The 17,320-nt window shown below is 26.5% G+C and overlaps 2 protein-coding genes across 5 annotated transcripts; one reads left to right on the top strand and one right to left on the bottom strand.

Moving 5' to 3' along the window:
* Window positions 1–1,125: 1,125 nt before the first annotated feature.
* LOC111029190 (heat shock 70 kDa protein 14-like) lies at window positions 1,126–4,641 on the bottom strand. Of its 2 annotated transcripts, XM_022308103.1 has the most exons (11): window positions 4,406–4,641; window positions 3,502–3,585; window positions 3,203–3,440; window positions 2,936–3,137; window positions 2,701–2,862; window positions 2,387–2,645; window positions 2,093–2,314; window positions 1,904–2,035; window positions 1,789–1,844; window positions 1,629–1,723; window positions 1,126–1,500 (listed from the first exon to the last, which is right to left on the bottom strand). In XM_022308103.1, exons 1-10 carry the CDS (start codon window positions 4,469–4,471, stop codon window positions 1,651–1,653), a joined length of 1,494 nt encoding a protein of 497 aa, XP_022163795.1. In that variant the 5' UTR covers window positions 4,472–4,641; the 3' UTR covers window positions 1,126–1,500; window positions 1,629–1,650. The 2 variants fall into 2 exon arrangements, with proteins under 2 accessions (XP_022163795.1, XP_022163794.1); XM_022308102.1 differs by lacking the exon at window positions 1,126–1,500 and having other exon boundaries at window positions 1,619–1,723.
* A 175-nt stretch (window positions 4,642–4,816) lies between these two features.
* LOC111029187 (intron-binding protein aquarius) lies at window positions 4,817–17,301 on the top strand. Of its 3 annotated transcripts, none has more exons than XM_022308095.1 (27): window positions 4,817–4,902; window positions 5,058–5,193; window positions 5,846–5,949; window positions 6,771–6,927; window positions 7,000–7,200; window positions 7,859–8,036; window positions 8,247–8,425; window positions 8,496–8,609; window positions 8,980–9,083; window positions 9,430–9,541; window positions 11,840–12,053; window positions 12,887–12,935; window positions 13,100–13,197; window positions 13,277–13,414; window positions 13,481–13,698; window positions 13,776–13,945; window positions 14,081–14,212; window positions 14,283–14,393; window positions 14,461–14,751; window positions 14,819–15,017; window positions 15,076–15,200; window positions 15,319–15,747; window positions 15,818–15,989; window positions 16,051–16,221; window positions 16,293–16,490; window positions 16,551–16,733; window positions 16,893–17,183. In XM_022308095.1, the coding sequence occupies exons 2-27, from the start codon at window positions 5,116–5,118 to the stop codon at window positions 17,181–17,183; spliced, it is 4,416 nt and encodes a 1,471-aa protein (XP_022163787.1). In that variant the 5' UTR covers window positions 4,817–4,902; window positions 5,058–5,115. The 3 variants fall into 3 exon arrangements, with proteins under 3 accessions (XP_022163787.1, XP_022163788.1, XP_022163789.1); XM_022308096.1 differs by having other exon boundaries at window positions 4,818–4,875; XM_022308097.1 differs by lacking the exon at window positions 4,817–4,902 and having other exon boundaries at window positions 5,116–5,193; window positions 16,893–17,301.
* Window positions 17,302–17,320: the final 19 nt, after the last annotated feature.

Genomic DNA, 17,320 nt, shown 5'->3' with positions numbered 1-17,320 from the left:
TAGGTTAATTAAGATTTCAGTCCACACTATTTTATCTTAAGCCTACAAATAGGATTTGCAGAATGGACTTTTTTTTACTTGAGGGACTGATTGTTGTAATTAAAATACTTCATGCGTTTTATTATTCTTTGTTTTATATAAGTTGCCTTATTTAACTTTTCTTCAACTAACATTATTGAGTTAATTTTATTTGAAAACTTGCCGACCACATATGATCTTTTCGGAAATTTTGATTATTTTGATGAGTAGTCGTTTAGACTGAAAGTAATGACTGGGAATAATCAACCCATCATAAGACAATTAATGTTGCATCATGTAGTTGTGACATTGTAAAGTTTTGATTTAATTGAATTCAGTTGTCACTCATCCTATTCAGGCATTGTAGACCTTTTTTAGCCACCCAACCAACTAATACCCTATCAAATCTGGTTGCATTTCATTTTTATTCCTGCCTTCACTTATTATAATTTCAGATTCATTTTCACTTGCTGCATCTGTCACTTTTACCATTTTCTTTTCCCCCATGTTTGTCATTTATTCTTATGTTGAATTAATTTGAATGATCAAATCCTGAATTTTTCCTAGAATAATCATACATAATCATAGAGTGCATTTAATGGATATGGGTGATCATTGAGGCCAACTCTAGAACGAAGCTCACAAATAAATTTTCCAGAGCACCCTGATTTATTTTATTAGTTAGCAAATAATTAGGCTATTTTTATTTTAAAATGTGTAGAATTCGTTTTGTTCCATGAGTATACATGATAATCTTTTTGGGAAAATTTGTAGACAATTTTTTCTTGTACATCTCATTGAAATAATAGAATCATAAACTTTATGCAATAATTTGTCTTGTTAATATAAAAATAATTCATGTGTTGATATGAATGGTGTGCTTTAATTATTTAGATGAGCAACATTAACCAAAATGAACCAATTATTGCTCAAAAAATATTCAATGAAATCAGCAGTATCATTTAATAAGTGTACATCCTTGTTTGTCTATAGTTTTGCTGAATGCTGTGGTTGTAGTATGTAACTAAACTTCTAAAATAACCTAACATTAATTGTAAAGTTAAAGTCAATATATTGTTTATAAATTATTAATTTATTAAGAAAATGTATAATATTAGTTATTTACTTGTATTTACTCACACATCCTGCCAATTAAACAAGTTAAGTTAGTTAAAGTAAGTTGGTTAAGTGTTTGACTTTACAATTAATCTTATTTATCGTCATAGGTAATTGTAATATTACAAAATGGCATTTTACTTAGTTTCCATATTATATCACATCTTTTAAAGGTTAAATCATTACTAAATGTTATGTTACTACATGCTGGTTTTTTATACTTTGCTTATTTTTAAACAGTGTTTTTGGAATATATTTTTTTGTAAACGGCAAAACTGGCAACTGACTTGTTAATGATTGTTGGTTAGTCTACTGAATATAGATTGACCAGGATAATAGAGGATATGACTCCTTAGAAGACACCATCTGTTATTGGAGCAGAGGACAAGATTTCAGGCTTTACTTTAGTTAAAAATAATGATCTTCAAGGTATGATTTTTGAAAAAAAATCAGAAGATAGATTTTGAAATTAGAAAAAACTAAATAGAATGCACCTTTGGTATATTGTAAATCAAGTTATACGGCTACAAATATAGCAGTTGATTTCAGTTCGGTATCTATACCTTTTGCTTCCACATGTAATTGATCTCTACGGATAAAAGAAAAAAAATTAATGCAATTCAGTATACAATTAGTTGTCAATGTATCACTTACACATTGGCAGTTAATGTAAAAGTAATTTCTCCTTCAGTTTTTAGATTTAAATGTGCCTAAATAAAAATTGATAAAATAAATTATATGCTTGAATAAGTTTACAAAATAATCTTACTTCGGATTTATCATTTTTGTTATTTCCCGATGTAGCTATAAGAGTAATATTGTTAACATCAGAACTAGTTGTAATACTTTTTGTACTAGGTAATATTTCATTCTGATCAAAACTTATTGTCTCGCCACAACACTAAAAAATCATTAAATAAATTATTCAAAAAAATTAAATAATTTCTTTAATACTAACCTCAATTTGAATTGATTCATTTAATGTGTGAACTTCTGTTGTAGGTTCTGGTAAATCATCATTCGCATTCCAATATTTTGCCAAGAAACTAGCTTGGACAGCCGCCCCATAAGCCAATACTTCATCAGGACTAATACTATTTGGTATATCCGCATGAGGAAATAAGTTTCCAATATAATGTTTCAACTTTGGTATTTTGAGTGGACCACCACAAAGTAAAACCTATTTTAATTAAAATATGTAAGTATAGTATTAATAAAGTTTAATTTATGAGTATAAATTCTCTATAAATACTTTTTTAATATCTGAACTTTTAAGATTAGCTTTCTTTAAAACAACTTCAATTGGCAGAGCAAAATCAGTCAACAAATGAGCAATTAATGATTCAAATCTGGCTTGCGAAACCATGGCAGCAAAATCTACTCCATCAGTCAATGATTCAATAAATATGTTTGCCGTTTTTAATGTAGACAGTAAATGAACAGCATCTTCAGTAGCTCTTTGTAATTTTGCAGAAGCTCTTGCATTTTCTGAAGGATTTGATCGATGTTTCCTTTAAAAAATTAAAATTGTAGACACAAGCTTCTTTGACAGTTAAAAATAGATACCTTTTAACTTCTTCAATTAAATGAGCTTTCAGTGTCTCTATTAATTTATATCCTCCAATCGCTTTAGTGTGTTCAGATGCTACAATTGACACTAAACCAGAATTCACATATAAAACTGTTGCATCACAACTAATACCTCCAAGTCTATATACTAAAATGTACCTATATTACATAACATAATGAAAATATAATTTCAAAATACATTGACATAGGTCATTGACATATTTTTACATACGTGTCATTTAAAGGTTCTGTAACATTCAATCCATAAGTGAAAGGAGTTACACTAGGAGCATTAACAACTTGAAGCACATTCCATCCAGCTTGAATAGCTGCATTTCTAACTGATTCTCTGCTGGGATCATCAAAAAATTCTGGTACAGTAACAACACAAGAACATTTTGTATCTTCACTGTGAGTGGCTCTTTTAGCAATGCCTAATTACAATAACGAAAATAAAAAACCATACAAAATATATATATATAACATATTTTATACATACCATATAATGTCTTATATATGTTTGATTCAATAAACTGAGGAGAATAAATTTTTTTCTTAGTTTCCAAGGGTAGTTCATAAGCAAGATGACCTCCATCTTCAATAGTTTTGACTTTATTATTTTCTATAAATGAACATTTTTCATTTTCATCTAATGAAAGGTTCATTAAACGATTGTTAAAAGTTATTGTATTCGCTTGTTTTGATATAAAACCAGTTTTAGCAGCATTTCCAACAACCTAAAAAAAAAATTATAACAAATGTATAAATTAATTTTTTTTTTAAATTAATTAAACTTACAGTTTCTTCATCAGTTATAGATACAACTGCAGGAGTTATTCGGTCTCCAGCTTCATTTGCAAGAACGTCTACCTTACCTTCCTCCTGTGAAATGGTTACAGAAATATTAATTTTTTCTACTTTTTGGAATGACAACATATTTAAATTTTTTTATTTCAAAGTAGAATATATTTTTGCATACTTCGGCATTTAAAAACAAATAGTTTATTAATTAAATATTTTAAGTTAAGTTAAAAAAACAAAATAACTGCTTATTTTTTCTAGACTCCATAACAAAGTATTATAACATCTCAAAAGTTCTCCTAGTTTTATGTCAAAACTCTACTAGACGATCCAAGTAGCGTTTGAAACATACATGACCTATGTCATATGTGTATTAATGTTACTTAGTACTTACTAGTTGGAGTATACTTCTAAAACAATTTTAAAAGAATAAAAAAAGAAGTGTTTAATGTTTAGATGAGTAGAATTGAGTAGCACAGGAGACACCATCCATAAAATGTTGGTTCACTACACTATTGGTTGTAAAAAAAAAATAAAATTTGAAATAGGAATGAAAATTAAATGTCATATAAAACGACTAGGTAAAAATATTAATTATAAAAATATTATTTTTGACTTTTGTTTTAAAAATCAAAGTTTGCGTTACGCTTAGAATATAGTACCAAATCGTCAGGGATTATTTTCAGTTTTTTTAAGGATAACAATACCTAGGTATATACTTATAATCAAAAAATGATGAACATTGAATGTGAGATTTGAGAGCTTACATTTTAACAATTAGATAAATCTCTCCAATTTAAATAATGTTATAAATTAACTATATTTTATATTTATTCAATAGTTAATTGAACAAACAAATAATTTTTAATAAATTTTAAAATAACACTTTGATAATATTTACTTTGGATATGGCTATTGATGCGGTAGAGTTTCCAACGTGTATTCCAAATACAATTGATCGTGACATTCCTAAAATGTAGTTCACCAAATATGACAAAATATTTTTGAATAGAAACAATTATTTGTTATCCAGATCCCAAAAAATTGAGCGGCTATTTTAAAATTAAGAAATCTGATTAATGTTCAACAAATCACATTATATTATTTTCAATTTCTTGTAAAACTACAAATTTGACATAACCTATATTATCCTATAATTGATAACCATTAACGACCACAATTCAATAGTACCACGACTACCATACATAAAAAATATGCGGTATGAAGTTATAACCGCGGTCTGTGGACAAGACGTAAATACTACTTTTTGTAAATTATAATATTATCATTGAAGTTTATTTATTATTACAACAATAAACTGTTGTGTACTTGTGTTCTACGTTTTCGTGCGTTTCAAACATTAACGAACCGGTCAGGTTACAATTCATTTTACTCACTGTAGTGTTTTCTACTTATTTTTATTCGTATACTATATATTTTTTATAGATAATTGATACTACATTCCTAACTGTTATACTTATTAATTCATACTTATTGACTATTGTGTATTTGTGTTATGTTTGTCTAATTTTAACAACCGTATTGTTTTTCAGTTTTCTTTGTGTATAAATATTTGTTTTCAATAAATGTTTTGGAATAAAAACAATCGCAATGACTGATTCTAAGCAAGCCGTAGTTTTAAATCTTGCTCCAACTATTGACCAAATTAATGCCGATCGCATAACACAGGTACATATTATAAAGATTATCAATGATAAGCAAACGAACACGTTTTATTTTGAGTTTTTAAGAAATGAACTGAAATATGAATTAATTTCTTACTTTTTATGAATGTAAACGTTTTTAGTCCTTTCATTATCATGAACTTTTAAAGTTATAGCTTATAACTTATATCTGATATTTTATGCTAAATATTGAAGTAGAAAACTAGAAATTGTCGAATAATTTCACTTATCTTTATAAAAGAAATGATATGATTCCTTGAATAGTTAGTTTGTATAGTAGGTATCTAGATTCTAGAACATACAAATTGTATATTAGATACTTCAATTTCATTGCATAACGTTCAGAGCTGAGCATTTATCTGAAGAGATACTTTTATAACCCTCAATTAGAAAATGCTGCAATTTAGTATTTAATATTTATAGATTTGTTATGACGGTACCTTAAAGTTAATATTGCATTCATGTAATTTTATGAAATTTATTTTGTTCCTCACTCTTCTGGCATCTGCCGATTGCAACAATATAATTCATCAATTCTTATTTCAATCTGAATTTGAACTAGTACTTTCTAAAAAATAACTTTCTCATCACTGAACAATTTTAGGACTTAATATGGTTTAAAAATTATAATTGAATTTTACATCTTTCTTTTGTAGTTAGCATCAAAGTATTGGGCACCAAATTTGGATTCCAATCAATACTTGCCTTATGATGCCAAGGTTGTTGAAAATATTTACAATGAAGAGATCTTTAAGTCTAAGTAAGTAGCTCTATTTAAATTTATAAATAAAAATGCTATCAAAAATATTGTTAGAATAGTTCAAATAATCTTTAATATTAGTCAACACCGTAAAATATTTTCAAATTTGCTATGTTGTATATAACGGCTATCAATATATGTAGGTTTTGATAGATATTTTAATAAGAAAATAAATTAAAACTATCCTTCATAACAAGTTTCAAAATAAAGATACCAACAAAAAACTAAAGCTTTCAAAAATAAAATTGAAAATTTAGTTAGTCATGCAGTATATTCAAGTACTACACAATATACATTTTATTATGTTTCTAATTTCTATTGACTATATTTTAGGTTAAAATAACATATTTAACTATCAATTAAGTTAGGTCAAATCAGTTATTTTGCCCTTAAATAAATATACAGTTTTTTAAAGAATATACTATACAATCACGGTTAGCTACATAGTAGATAACCGTGTATACAACACTGAACACATTATATTTATACTGAGGTTTTCTTTTCTAAAAAAGTTTAAAATATGGTTTCTCAAAGTATTATACTTTTTAGTTCTGAAGAATATTGCCATAACCTTTTTTGTCATTAAAAGTCTGCTTGGCAAATATTGAAATAAGCATCATATTCAAAATACACATCATTTGAATATTTTGTTTTTCGGCCTAATAAATAATAAACTATAATTAATATAACTTATAATTATTTATATATTTAGTTATAGCCTATTCATTTTAAAAATATAATTATTTTGATTTATTATTCAAAATATTTTTAAACTAAAGCACCTTTATCCCGTTAGTACTTAGATCATTTTTTTATTTTAGTTTTTCAGTTCGACGAATAATGATCTTGGAATTCAGTCAATTTTTGGAAAACTATTTGTGGCCTAATTATATCTCTGCAAATGCTACTTTTGCACATATGATGTCTATTGTTATAATGTTAAATGAAAAATTTCGTGAACGGGTAGCTCCTTGGCAGGTAAATAATAATTTATTTTTATTTAGATATTCAGTTTATTAAACAAATATATAAATATATACATGTTTTTAGGCCTTAAAAAAGCAACCAGAAGAATTTGATGGTTTTATTGATCAAGTTTTACGTGCTAGTCTTTCCGATGATCACAGCATTAAAGAACAAATAGCTCTAGTAGTTTTTTTAAATCATTGTTTTCAATGCATGGAAACTGATTTAGTTAGAAACAAAATGAAAAAACTTGTATCAATATCAATTTGGTGTAGTTTACAAGAAGTATGTATTTTATAAATAATATAAGTAAAGTATTTGATAAAATAGTTATAACTTATAAGTACTATAATCGTTTATTACATATCATCTTTTAACTTGATTTTTTTTTATCACATCTTGTCACATTATTATTCAAATAATTTTTCTAAAATCTAACATTGAATTGATGAATTTTAACTTCAAAAAAAATAAGAGGATGCTAGAATCGATTTTTTGTTGTTAGCTTGAATTAGTCAAACTTGAAGATTAGAACATAGTCTGTTGTCTATTGTGAATTTAATTATGTGTGAAAATTATAGTCATTCTTATATTTTACATACTGACGACTTTCTTAATAATTAAAATACACATCCCGACAAGAGATAACTTTTATGTTCCTAGTGTTCTTATTTTTAAGTTTGATTATATTCCAATTTACAGTAATACTCACAATACAAAATCAGATCTACTGAACACATTAGCTAAATATACAATTACATACAGGTGTAGCTTCCTCTCAAGTACTAAATAAATCTTAAGTATCTTCTAATTTGTAGATACATAATGTTACACATTTTTTATTGTACAATTGTGAATAAATCAAGTTGAGTACTTGACATAATAAAAAACCTTACAGGACATTTATCAAATATATTTTTACTTATATTTTTTTATTATTCAGAGACGAAGAATATTAGAATTGCGTCAAGTACCTAAATGGCAAAAACTATGGAACCGATTACAAAAAAAAGATAAAGGGTTGTCTTCGGAGAATGCCCTAAAAGCTGATCTCGAAAGAACTTTTTTACATAAATTATGTATTAAATTCATCAATATTTTGGAAAACATACCATTAGAAGGTAAATTTATAAATGTTTATTGATATAACTAGTTAATAATAATAAAGTTTAGAGTAAAGCTTTTTAATAGAAGTAAGTTAATTTTTAAAATGAATTATAATTATATTTATGGTTAAAATGTATCTTTTACAAATACTATGATACAGTTTATCTAAATCGTAAGTGATAATAATTACTTTATAATGTCAATATATTAATGATAATGTTTAGGTGATTTGTGTGTGGACCATTTAAACTACTGTGAAAGGTTCTTGGAAATGCTTATTGACTTAGAAACATCATTACCTACAAGAAGATTTTTCCATGTAGTCTTAGATGATGTTCATTTAATTAACCGCTGTTATTTAGCTATGTTAAGCAAACGTGATGAAGGACACCTTTTCAAACAAGTTTGTTTATTGAAATTTTAATATTGTACTAAAAAAGTATTAATTTTGATATTCATGTATTTTTAAACAGCTTTTAGATATATTAAAGTTTTATTTCCATTTTGAAATTTGTCAAGCTACTGGTGATCCATTAAAAGAAAATGAAGTTATGCAAGCACATTATGATAAAATGATATCATTACAAGTATGGTTTAAAGAAAATAAATATATTTGATAGTGGGAAAAGAATAACATATATATGGTAGTTACATTATTAACTTAGCAACCAATTAGCTTTGAATTAATTAGGTTCAAAGAAAATTAAGGTAGAGGAACTACAGAACTTCAAAGAAAAATTTCGACTTCAAGAGTTTTTTATTTAAAATTGACAGTATTTAATATTTAAAAGCTTGATAAAAATGTTGAAACAATATTTATAAAATCTACCAAATTTAAAGTTCCTAGAAATGTAAATTAACCTATGCTTTTTGTATATTATTCAAAAACCATTTTCATATTTTGTTGAATAATTAATGTTATTATATTGATACAATTGTTTTATTTTTATTTTTCAGGCGACATTATTTGGAAAATTTACTAAATTGCAAGACTTTTCTTTATCTAATATTAACGCTATTGATAAATATGATTCTCTCATTAAACACTTTAAAAATCTAAGGTAAATTTAATATTATTGTTAATAACTTAATAATAAATTAAGGTTAATTTTGTTAAAGAATAATAGTTTAAACAATTTGCTTTTATATTGATGTTATACATTTTCAGTTTTTTAATGAACCAAATTCCCGATGAACATTTTTTTATTTCAACTAATAAAATCTATATAGAAATTTGGTTTATTAAAAATTATAAAAAAAAACTATTTATTAAGAAATTAATAACTGTTTCCAATAATGGAAAATTAATTTAAATTTAAATTTGCACAAAACAAATTAAAAGAGACTAAGATTTAAGAAATACAAACTTTTTGATTTATTTAACCATATTCATGTACCTAATTTCAGTAATCAAGAACTTCAAAATATTGCTATGGAACTCAATTTGATTCCTGATCAAGAAAAACGTCTTACTGAAAATTGGTATCGTTATGACTCTGAATTTTTACTTTCTTTACTGGTATGTAATTTTATTTATTTTTCTTTTACTGCACAATAGACTAAAGAGGCATTAACTTAAAAGTTTTGTCTGTAGAAATCCATACTTAGATTACGCTCTCCCAACTTTCATATAATCTCTCTATTAGTTAGAATATAAAATTTATATATTTTGATCGTGTTATAAGGAGATGTGATTTGGAGGCAGTGAGAGTGGAGAAAGAGGTAAAGAATCGATAAAGATGTGCATATACAGAATAGAGAATAACACAAAAATAGTGTGTGAGTAAAGAAGAGTTTTTGAAAATATAGGACAAGGGTGTATGACCCTGTATAATTTAGAAAGAAAAAATAATTATTATTATGTGACACATACATAAACCTCAGAGCACTGATTCTGAGCATAGGCTATTCACTTGCTTTCTTCACCTTGGTGTGAGATAAGTTATTATCATAATTAAAATTGTTGATAGAAATGTTAAGTCATAACTCATCTTAGATCATATACAATGGATGGAGTCATAGCATGCTATGCGTAAAAAATGAGTTGAAGCCAACATTACTAAAGGACCTGTGACATCTGCGCATGCACGACTGCTTATCATAATATATCAATCTGTTTTCCCACTTAAAATTGACTTTAGGTAATTTGAATTTTTAAAACATTGTTATTACACAAAATTACAGATGTTACAACACATATTAAATCAAGATCCTTTTAATAACCATCGAAGACAATTAATACAATTTATCGTTGAGCCATATATAATATTAAGATTAAATCATATAGCGAAAATGTATTCACTTTCAATGGCAGGCAAGAATGTGCGACATAAATGCACCAAAATAAAAAAAAATTTAAAAATCAGTAGGTAATAGATATTTAGTGCCTATTGTCCCATTCTATTATTCCGTATATTACCTTTTGAGTTATATTACACTAGATTCTAGTACACTTGTTATTATTATTTTATATTTATGACTATGCATAAGTTCATAATGTTAGGTGTTAATAGTTAATCTTAATACATTAAAGTAATACATTTTATATAATACATAATAGTATGTATGTAGGTATTATAACAGTTATGACAAAAAAGAAATAACAATTAAAGAAACTTAAAAAACATATTTTATAGTTGTTAGCGTTGTTATTTGTTTATCTTAACTGCGCATCTGCACTATGCGCCAAACATTAATGATAAGAGACCACTGGCATGCGCATATCACCGAGGGCCTACAGTGATGTTGGCTTCACAAATAGTTTGTATGGCTCTATCCATTGTATATGATCTAAGTAACTCATCATAGTAAAAAATAATATTTGTAAATGTAGTTTTTACTTATCCAATTATGTAAATTAGACCAGATTTTATAAATTCATAATTAATTCAAGGTTGCAGAGAACTTTTAGAGCTTTATCCCTAATAAATGAGAATCAATAAACAAAAAATAAAATAGTTTTTAGAAATGTCAGTCTAAAGTTACTGTATTTTTTCAACAATTTTCCAGTATAATTTGTAAATGCTGTCTGTATACTGGTGCTTTAAACATTATTGGGATTTCTTAATAATGAATCCAAATGTGGATATTTACATCTAAATAACATAGATTATTGATAATTTATTTACAAATTATGAAGTTACTGTTGTTATAATTATAATACTAAAGTCTTCAAAAAAATTGAATGGTATTAAAACTGTTTTATTTTGCTTAATTATCTACATTATTTCTATTATTTATTATTATACTTATTTTACATAATTGTCTATAAATATTATTTATATTATGTATTATAATAATCATTTTTTAAATAATTAAGGTAAACACCTATGGTTTTTTTCCAAATTCTTCAATTGAATTTCGGATTTTCTAATCGTAGCCACTAGTCCGCGTTTTTTATTGTAGCCGTTGAATAAAAAAAAACTAAAATAACTTTGTATTGTTATACAATTTGAAAAAAATATTTTTACGTATTTAACTATTATTATTATTACTAATTATTATTGTTATTATTATTACGTATATAAACATTATTTAGAAATCAGCGTTTACATGCAGGATGCCCCTTGATAAAATTCCTGGTAGTGCCTATGTCTCCAATAATTGTGGTTAATAATAAATAATAATTATAATGCAACATTTGTAACATTTTCAAATTGTCATTCCTTCCTTTTAATTTAATTTTAAAATATTCATATCTATTGGTTGTATTGTATAAGTTATTTTTGGCGTAGCTTAGACAAAGTTATTGACATAACAAATTGAAATGTATTATTATAGAACACCGATTATGACTTAATATTAAACTTTATTGAAGGTATCTCGTCATGAAGCTAGAGAATCACAGTTACAAATTTTAAATGGAATGCCTCTTTACCCAACTGAAGATATTATATGGAATGAAGCTGTAGTACCTACTGAATATTATAATGGCAATAAATGTTTGGCGTTACCAAAATTGAACTTACAATTTTTAACTCTCCATGATTACTTGTTGCGTAATTTTCAATTGTTCAGATTAGAATCTACATGTAAGTTGTATTATTCAATTTGTTTAATAAATTAATGTGTATCTACCTATTCCTTATTTCTATCAGACTATGATTTTGATTAGAAAAATAATAGAATATTAATTTGAAATGAATATTCATATGACATACTAAATAAAAGTACTTCAAGCTTAGACTAAGTTATAAGATTAAAATAACATTGAAAGTTGATTTTAAGCTGTGAAAGTGAACTGATTAATTTTAGGTTAAGAAACATATTTTGGTGCCATTCTTTTTGAAGTGCCTTTGTAATTTGACTTCGTCAAAAGCCCGGGCTGCATAAAGAACACTGCCATAGTACTTGTTTTCTTGCAAAATAGTATCTTAATAAAACTATTAGACAAATTTTTAGTTGTTGCAATGTGTCCCTCAGATTCTTCAAGTCTTAGATTAACTATGTGTCTAAATCATTTACTCTCCCCACTGAGTTATTGTTATTATTCTGTATTTTTGTAGAACTATAGTTTTTTTAGTTAGTTAACCTTCCGATGGTGAAGTCAGAAATCTGAAGTTGTGATTTCCCATTCTTCAAATGCAATTCTGCTACCATTTGCTTTAATGTCAAATTTTCATGTTAGTATCCAATTACTAATAATTCTTAAAAAAAAGTTTCATAGATAAATAATAAATATTAAAAACAGTACATTTTATGTTTTCCTAATTATCATATTTTTTATATTTTTCCCTTGCATTTTAATTTGTTGGCATTTTATTTATGTGTTTATTCAATAGATCTAACAATGGTATATTCTAGTGTGTAAGTTATTTTAAAAATTATTCTAAAATACAATTTTCTTTATTTATGTCATTTGTAGATGAAATTAGACAAGATATTGAAGATTCTATTACTCGGATGAACCCATGGTAAGTAATGCCCTTTTGAATGTATATCAAATGTAACTATAATTTTTGCACTACTAATTGTTATCTGGATGAGGGATTTTAATTATTTTAATCACCTAAAAAGCATTTTTTTGAAACCTAAAACAATAATATTAATAGTGATCAGTATTTTAAATAAATTTTAGCAAATCTGAAGACGGGAGCATTTATTTTAGTGGTTATTCTAAGATGGCATTACCAATTGATAATTTCCTAGTTGTGGAAGTTGCAAAACCCAATCTTGGTAAATAAAATGAATTCATATATTTTCAATGCTATAATACATTTTATTTTTTATATTTAAATAATAAAAAATATTTCAGGTGATTTACAGCCTTCCAGAGTTCGAGCTGATGTTATAGTTACTTTAAATGTAAAAAAAGATGTTCAAGAAGAATGGGAAAACCTTCGTAAACACGATGTTTGTTTCTTATTAACAGTTAAACCAATTTTACCCATAGGTAAGATAGACGTCAGTTATTTAAATTTAATTTATAAATATTTTTTTTTAATATTAAATATTTTAGGATCTAGAATTGACTACCATAAGCCATTCCTTCAACAAACCGAAATAGTCTGTGTTAGAGGCTGTGAAGTAGAAGGTATGTTAGACAATATGGGTCGTGTAATTGAAGAAGGACCTGATCCAAGACCAGTCTTACCTGGCCAAAAACGAACATATCGCGTTTGGTTAGATTGTAATCAATACCGCGCAGATCTTGATAATGTTGCTGCTGGAGGAATTGTATATATATAAATATTTATTTTTTTATTTTTTATATTCTAATCAATAAATGTTCATGAGTTGTGGTTTGTGTTTAGGATGTTTATGAAACCTTTAACATAATTATGCGAAGAAAACCTAAAGAAAATAATTTCAAAGCTGTATTGGAAACTATTCGTCATTTGATGAACACAGAATGTGTTGTGCCTGAATGGATTCATGATATAATTTTAGGATATGGTGATCCATCAGCAGCTCGATATGATAAGTAAGTTAATACAATAATTTTAGTTTTATCGTTACTTTAAGATGAAACTAAAGAATGTTTATTTCTGAAAATATCACTCGTCACTAATTTTTATTTTATACAATGTACCAAACAAATTTAATTTGTATTTATTAGAATGCCAAATAGAATAAAAGTAATGCACTTTAATGATACATTTTTGAACATGGACCACTTGTTATCAAGTTTTCCAAATCATCAAATAGTTCCACACGAAAACAATCCTATTAAAATGCTACCTCCATATCGGTGAGTAAGAACTATTTTTTTTTCCTAAATATACAAAGTAAAAAAAATTAACAATTCTTTTATTTGTTAGTATTCATTTTCATGAAACTACAGATTCAGACGGCAAAATCTTAAAAAAGGCTATTGTACAATCTGAAAAAACTGTAAACAGAGGGCCGTACCAATATAATCAACCAAAAAAGTAATATTTCAATATTTAAGGTTAAGTTCTATAAAGTAAATTTACAAATATGTATAATTTTTATTAGAAACATGATTTATTTTACACCAACACAAATTGAAGCAATATATTCTGGTATGCAACCGGGTCTTACTGTAGTTGTTGGTCCTCCAGGAACTGGCAAAACTGATGTAGCGGTACAAATAATTTCAAATTTATACCATAACTGGAGAAATGAACGTACATTGATTGTGACACATTCTAATCAAGCATTGAATCAATTATTTGAAAAAATTATGGCATTAGACATTGATGAACGACATTTATTACGTTTGGGACATGGAGAAGAAGCTTTAGAAACTGATAAGGATTTTAGTCGGTAGGTTATTTTAATGTTAAATAATAAATGTCATTACAATATTTAATCTAAATCAATTCTTATTTAGGTATGGAAGAGTAAATTATGTTCTAGCAAAAAGACTCCAATTATTAAATGAAGTACAGCGTTTACAAGACTTAATGGACGTAAAAGGAGATATGTCATATACTTGTGAAACAGCTATGCACTTTTTTTGGTCACATGTACTTCCGCGGTGGAATAAATACTTAACGACATTGAAAAATCTGGAAGAAAATTCTGACGGCGTGAGTTCAATAAATTCACTTTCATCAACATATTAAATATTAATTTTTAAACTTGTAGGTGATTTTAATTAACATTGTCAAGGACAACTTCCCATTTGATCTTTTCTTCAGTGATGCTCCTCAGCCATTATTCAAATGTCAAAACTTAGAAGAAGATAAGGAAATTGCTAGAGGTTGTTTTAGGTACACATATTTTTTTATAAATAATCATAGTGATATTTGACCTTATGTCGCTCAAATATATAAAACTTAATAGAGCATTTGTTGATATAATATTATATATAAATATTTTCCTCAATAGGCATATCAAAAAAATATTCAAGCAATTAGACGAGTTTCGAGCTTTTGAATTACTTAGAACTGGTTTAGACCGTTCTCGATACTTATTGGTTAAAGAAGTTAAAATAATAGCAATGACATGTACTCATGCTGCATTAAAACGTAAAGAACTCATAGAACTTGGATTTAAATATGATAATATACTGATGGAAGAATCAGCCCAAATTCTTGAGATAGAAACTTTTATTCCTTTATTACTTCAAAACTCTGATGATGGATTTAGTCGCTTAAAACGATGGATAATGATTGGTGATCACCATCAATTACCTCCAGTTATTAAAAATATGGCTTTTCAGAAATATTCTAATATGGAGCAATCATTATTTACTCGCATGGTCAATTTAGGAGTTCCTACTATTGATTTAGATGCACAAGGACGTTCACGACCTAGGTATTTAAAATTAAACATACGTAGTATTTTTAAATGAATATTAACTAAAGAATTTGTGAATTATTTATAGTTTGAGTCAACTCTACAATTGGCGCTATAATAACTTAGGAAATCTTAATCATGTGTTAACTGCTCCAGAATACCATAAAGCCAATGCTGGTTTCTCTTATGAATATCAGCTAATTGATGTTGGGTTATTTAATGGTGTTGGAGAAACTGAACCAAACCCCCATTTCATCCAGGTTATTATATAGTTTATATTACTTAAATATTTCATCAATCAATAATGTATACAATTTTTAGAATTTAGCAGAAGCAGAATATTGTGTGTCTGTTTACATGTATATGCGACTAATTGGTTATCCTGCTAGTAAAATTACTATTTTGAGTACATATAATGGTCAAAAACATTTGATCAGGGAAATCATAAATATGCGCTGTGGTTCTAATCCTCTCATTGGTTGGCCTCACAAGGTACTTTTTAAAATAATGCTGCTCTTATACCGAGTATTTTTTTCATCAAAGGCTTAACATTTTATTTACAGGTGACTACAGTCGATAAGTATCAAGGTCAGCAAAATGATTATGTACTTTTGTCATTAGTAAGAACAAAAACTATTGGTCATTTAAGAGATGTCAGACGTCTTGTTGTTGCTATGTCAAGAGCAAGGCTTGGTCTATATGTTTTTGCTAATGTATCACTATTTAGCAATTGCTTTGAATTATCACCATCATTCAAACTTGTAAGACTATAAGTTAACTAACTCTGAGTATCGATTATCATTTTTAATTTTCTCTTTTAGTTGACAAAACGACCACTAAAATTACATCTTCTACCAAACGATTATTACCCTACTAATAGACTACTTGATAGTCCTATTGAGGCTCAAAGTCAAGTTTTTGTAGTACAAGACATGCCTGAAATAGCAAAATATGTATTTGATTATTATTTACAACGAGTTCAGGAATTAAAACAAGTTCACCAAGTATGTACATATTGAGTTATTGGTATAAAGCATTCACACATAATACCTAAGTAGATTTTTTTATTGTATTTATGGATATTATTGGTGTTCAAAGATAAAAATAATAATAAAAAATGTAGTTAATAGTTATTTATAATGTATTGTTATTTTGTACTATAGGAAACCAAACCAGTAGATGATTGGATTAAACCTGGAGAAGCAGTAACATCTGTAGAAAAAAAAATTGTTAGGTCTGACCATCCTGGACAAGAATCTGATTCCGAAGATGATGATGATAATGAAAATGAAAATGCTATAATAGAAGAAAAAGAAAAGATTGGCCCTATACAAATTGATGAAACTGATAACAAACAATTACAAAAAATGGACATAGATGACTTGAGCGCAACACCAGAAATTAATAAAACCATTAATGTTATAGAAAAAGACGAAACTATGGATGAAGATTAATTAATTGTATGACTGCCTATATTATTATTTTTAAATGTGTAAATAATTTTGTATGTAAAAAAATAATGTATATGTTCAATTTGACATTTCATTAACTAATAAACACTTTTATAATACATTTTTTTTACTGATTATTT

This window comes from Myzus persicae, unplaced genomic scaffold (assembly GCF_001856785.1).
Source record: "Myzus persicae strain clone G006 unplaced genomic scaffold, MPER_G0061.0, whole genome shotgun sequence".
Taxonomy (NCBI): Eukaryota; Metazoa; Arthropoda; class Insecta; order Hemiptera; family Aphididae; genus Myzus; species Myzus persicae.
The sequence above is the reverse complement of the archived record's forward strand: the minus strand, read 5'-3'. Positions and strand labels throughout refer to the sequence as shown.